Consider the following 4,794-nt stretch of genomic DNA (forward strand, 5'->3'; position numbering starts at 1 on the left):
GGAGCGTTACTTATATACAGAAATCCACGAAATTTTCTTTGCATCCTTTCCCTCTAAGTTGTATGAGTGGATGATTGTTATAGACATTTTTGGGCACTGCAACCCCAATCATAAATGTCCATAAACCAAGGGCTCTTAAGTCCCTAAAAGTGTTGTTCCAACCTCTAAAAGAACAAGGTCAACTGATTACATCTTCTCCCAGAAGTTCTCCATGAAAAACTACTCATAACTGGTCAAAACTGGACCATCTCACCTACTCCATGGTCAAAGTGCACTGCATCCCACCTAAATATACATGGGAGGTGCAATGCGTACTGAAAATCCCTTCTATGGGGTGCGATGGGCGAGAATGGACAAATGGCAGGGTCAATCTGCAAGGTGGAGGATCATGGAATCTTCCAGAAATTTCTCCTGTGACACTTGCCTCTCTACATTCGCCCAGGGATGAGTAAGAGATCATCAATCTCCAAGTGGAATCAAGAACTATCAGAGAGAGGACACCAATCAAATCTCAAAAGCTGACTCACCCCCCTTGCAAATATCTATATATGGATCCCTCATCCCAGAGATCCTGAGGCTGGAATTTTGTATCTTGTAAGGAAGTGCTGCTAGTTTCTTGGTGTAACATCATAGTGTTGGGTGATCTAAGCTTTTCATGAGGTGAAGAAGGGCTTTCTTGCTGACAGGATGATGCTGGGTCATAAAAATTGGTTGTAATCCTCTTTTCTATTCTTGATTATTAATAAAGCTACTCAAGTTTTCCTCCACATTCTTATATGATTGATGATATATGAATTTGTGTGGTCAATATATATCTGGTCCTATATTGTTTATGATAGTAGATCTATGTTCTTGGATAGTGTTATGTTGCTTTGATCCTACAAGTTCTCTTTGAAGCTGGGTAGACGAGGAAGCGAGTGGCAAAGATCTATCAGAAGGGAGAGGAATCAAGCAAGGAACCAAGCGCAAGACAGAGGTTGGTCTCCTTTATTCCCCTCTTATCTACTTTTAATAAAGGAAAACGAAAGTGGTTTTAATTTGTTTGTTTCTAAGGTAGCTACCAGCCTTAGTGGGACTAGCAGCTCTGCATAGACACTATATTTCCCGATAACAAAATGGCGACTCCGTTGGGGACCGAATAGATTGTTTGTTTTTCTACATTTGTTTGCTTTATAAACTTACAGACGGAGCCTGAAGTCAAGCCAGCTAGCCTTCAAACTGCATTTGCTATGCAAGTGCAAAGTAGATCAATGTTGCTTCAGTCTATCTTTGGGTTTTGTTTATGAATTGAACAATCGATTTACAAGCTCTCTAATTACCCTTGTGGTGGCTCTAGTAACCCCCTTAGATCTACCCCTGTGATTTATTGACTGATTACCACTTGCTTGGCTTAAATCCCTGAACTGAGCTGCAAACTGTGACCCGGAACCCAGTTGAAGTCTCGTCCCTAGACCATCTCACTGTCTCTTCTTTGGAATCTGGATGCATCGCACTTCCCGTGTGTAGTAGGTGCGCTGCATCTCACTTTCCTTGTGTTACAGGTGCGCTGATCAGAAAAGAACTCTTCTGCTCCTAGATTTTGGTTTCTGTGTTCACTCTTTTCAAGAGTTTTGTTGTTTGTAGTCAGTATACCTCTGTTGAAACCCCCTTCCTTGCCATTATTCCGCCTCCATTGTGCAAAGAACTGTAAAACATTTTACGTATTTTGAGTCATTTTCAGTTCTCTTTTACAAAGAAGTAGCGTAATTGAATTGTCGTTTCTTGATTCGAAAGTGTCGCAAGTGTCGTTTTCAGTCATAGAAGAGAATTCGATTGTTCTAGATAATTGATTACACTGTTACTCTTGTATTTGATTTGAATTAATAGTTTTTCAAGTGTCGAAAGCAAGTTTTCAATTCCAAATCGCAAAGTGTCGTCATTGTCTTCATTTTGTCTTGAAAAGAAACTTGTTAGTAATGTCGCTTTAAAAAATAATTCAGATTTGCGCTTAGCTTTATTTTTATCATTCACACATTAAGAAGGCTGAAAACAAATACATGCATGTGCATTTGCACTTAGACTGTTTGTTGGTTTGATTTAGGACAGTGCATATAGTGTGTGCTCTCAGCTCTATGTTGAAAGAATATCATCTCTCTTTCCTTAATAGCTAGGATTTTCATTGCAAAAAGAAGATTAAATGATTGTTTATCATCTTAGATTACATTTTAGGAATTGTACATCTACATCATGCGGTGAACCTGAAAGGAAAATTTCTTAAGCAAGATCAACTGTAAAATAAATTTAACTAGCATTTGCACCAGATGTTGCAAAGAAAACGCCGTAAGGCAATAGGAAAGGAACTAGTACCTTGAAGTGTCTTGTAAAATCGATGCAATCTCTACACATCATTATAATGTTTCAAAATTATATATTTACAATGTCCAAGATCATTCAATCAACTTTTATTACCATGACAAAGAACAATATAAAGCCCTGGAAAATAGGCTAATGATCACCCTATGAGGACACAAACGAGAATGTTGAAGGTACTTTCCTTGGAAACAACTTTTGAAAGGTGCTAGATAATATCTACAATAAACATATGATAGATATTGTATAAAAATAAATATTGGAAACAAGTTACAATTCTAATCAAAATCAATGTATCTATCCATGTTTTTTTTTATATAACGACTAAAGTCACGATAAGTCAAGTTGACTGTTAGGCATGGATCTCTTGATCTTGCACAAAAGTTTGTATAAAATACCATAGATGTTGTAAGCCATTGTTGAGGGAGGGGACAGATGGCAAGAGGCACAAAAAATCTGATGGCTTCTTCAATGTCCCAAGCATTCTTGTAGGAAGCTGCATTGTGATGATCTCCATTATCCAATGATGTCCATGTGCTTCGACTACAAGAAAGTTAGAAGTGACCATCTTGACTATTGTGATAGCAGTAAGAATCCTCCAAATAAATATCCCACCAAAACTAATTACAAGGTCATCCCATCATAAAGAAATATATACATAATAACATATATTAAACAAGAGGGCATGGGTCCCAGCATCACACCATACATAAATAGGAAGCAAAGTACCAGAGTACATTCAAGCAGCCTGAAAATTTTCACCACATATCTTGGTCCTTTGCCTTCTCTAGAAGGTATGATCTTGAAAGGTCTTATTCATCTCTAATACATAACCAAAATCCACGCACTGGAGTTAGAAATAAGAACATGGTCACAATTCCCCCTCACCACCAACATTGATCTGTTTCCCAATTCCTTCCTCTCCAATGCTCAAATGAGGATGGGGATGCTGCAACCCTGACAGTGTCAAAGTTGGGTATGAGGTGCAGATCATCATATGCTTTTCTCTTTTGTGGATCAGACACAGTGTCATAAACCTGATTTATCTCAGAATAAAGGTCAGTGGTTGTCTCAAGCTGTTGTAGAGGCATGACATCAGGGTGGTATTTCAGTGCCAGTCTTTTGTATGCAACCCTGATATCATTGCAGGAGGCATGACAAGAGACACCCAAAAGAGCATAGTGATCATTTTTCCTCCTGAAAGTAATATCCCTCTTTTCTTTTGTTGCAAAACTGGCGCTGATGGTTCTGCCATTGAAGCTGTGAGAAGCCCTTAATACCACATTGCCAAGACTCAATTGATTACTTGAAAATGGGCTGCTTGTTGTACTTGTTGGGAATATCAATTCCCCGGTAATCAAAGGGGATTTGCCTTTGGGAGATGAGAGTGGGGAATTGATTGTGAGAGACCCAAGTATGGAAATCTTCATGATTAATTTCTGGTTTGGAAAATATGGAGACAAGGCTAATTGTATGTATGTTCTGATATCCAAACTTTTCTGCTTCCAGAATGAAAGGATTGGCTACCGTTTTTATGTAAAATCCATAATTCAGCATTTTCCTACATCTAAAAGTTTTTCAAACTGAAGCTCATGCACGTGCCTCATATGGGCATCTTTGCATTCATGCACCTATAATTCAATTCCATACCAGAAGAACTGATACAGAAAAGCTCATGGATATACTTGTTTGTATGCATACGACCATTGTTTGCATTCATACGCCTATAGTTCATTCCCAAACTTGAAGAACTGAAAAAGAAAACGTGCAACAACAAGTACTGAAACTTAGAATCAGTGTTGCGAACATCTCGATAACATCCTATTTTATCTCGAATTATGTATATGAGAAAAGTTTCAAGGTCTTGTGAATAAGGTAAGAAATTGTAATGGACAGAAATGCAAAAGCAATATTTATGGCCAAGCAAGTAAAATATGTGAAGCTATGCTTTTTTGGTCTCCCTGGAGAGTTGCTTTTGACATGTTACTATCAGTGCAGAGATTGCTATGACATTCTTGATAAATTTTTAAGGTCTCTTAGCTTGAAGTAGATCGATGTTTGCTAAATAGCTCATTCAATGATATAATAGAAGTGTATATGATTCACTCCAAGTTATCTAGCAATCCTTGATCTATTCTTCAAGCAAAGAGACCTCAAAGAAATACCAAGAATGTCCTAGCAATCTCTGCACTGTTAGTAACTCGACAAAGGAAAAAGTACAAAGGTAGATCTCTGGATAGACCAAAGATGCATAGATTCAATTCTTTTAAATGCTTGTGCAAGAATGTATTGCTCATGGAGTAGATCAATTCACTATCTAGCTTGCCGATTGACATCTCGACATCTCTATGTCTAATTTACAAAACTTCCATTTATTTTAAAAATTGCAAGAATGAAGAGCAGAGTTGTCTAGCAATATCTGCACTGCAGTATCACATCCAAGAA

At 37.8% G+C, this 4,794-nt stretch overlaps 1 protein-coding gene across 1 annotated transcript; it reads right to left on the reverse strand.

Moving 5' to 3' along the window:
• Positions 1 to 3,233: 3,233 nt before the first annotated feature.
• Positions 3,234 to 3,779, reverse strand: LOC149228675 (uncharacterized). Its single transcript, XM_089380835.1, has one exon. The coding sequence runs from the start codon at positions 3,777 to 3,779 to the stop codon at positions 3,234 to 3,236; it is 546 nt and encodes a 181-aa protein (XP_089236961.1).
• Positions 3,780 to 4,794: the final 1,015 nt, after the last annotated feature.

Source organism: Pinus tabuliformis, chromosome J, assembly GCF_031772625.1.
Source record: "Pinus tabuliformis cultivar Carrire ecotype Pingquan chromosome J, CPIR1, whole genome shotgun sequence".
NCBI lineage: Eukaryota > Viridiplantae > Streptophyta > Pinopsida > Pinales > Pinaceae > Pinus > Pinus tabuliformis.

What these genes read in the sequence shown, in the direction of transcription:
- LOC149228675 (XM_089380835.1), bottom strand. Translation starts at nt 3,779, where the DNA reads ATGAAGATTTCCATACTTGGGTCTCTCACAATCAATTCCCCACTCTCA.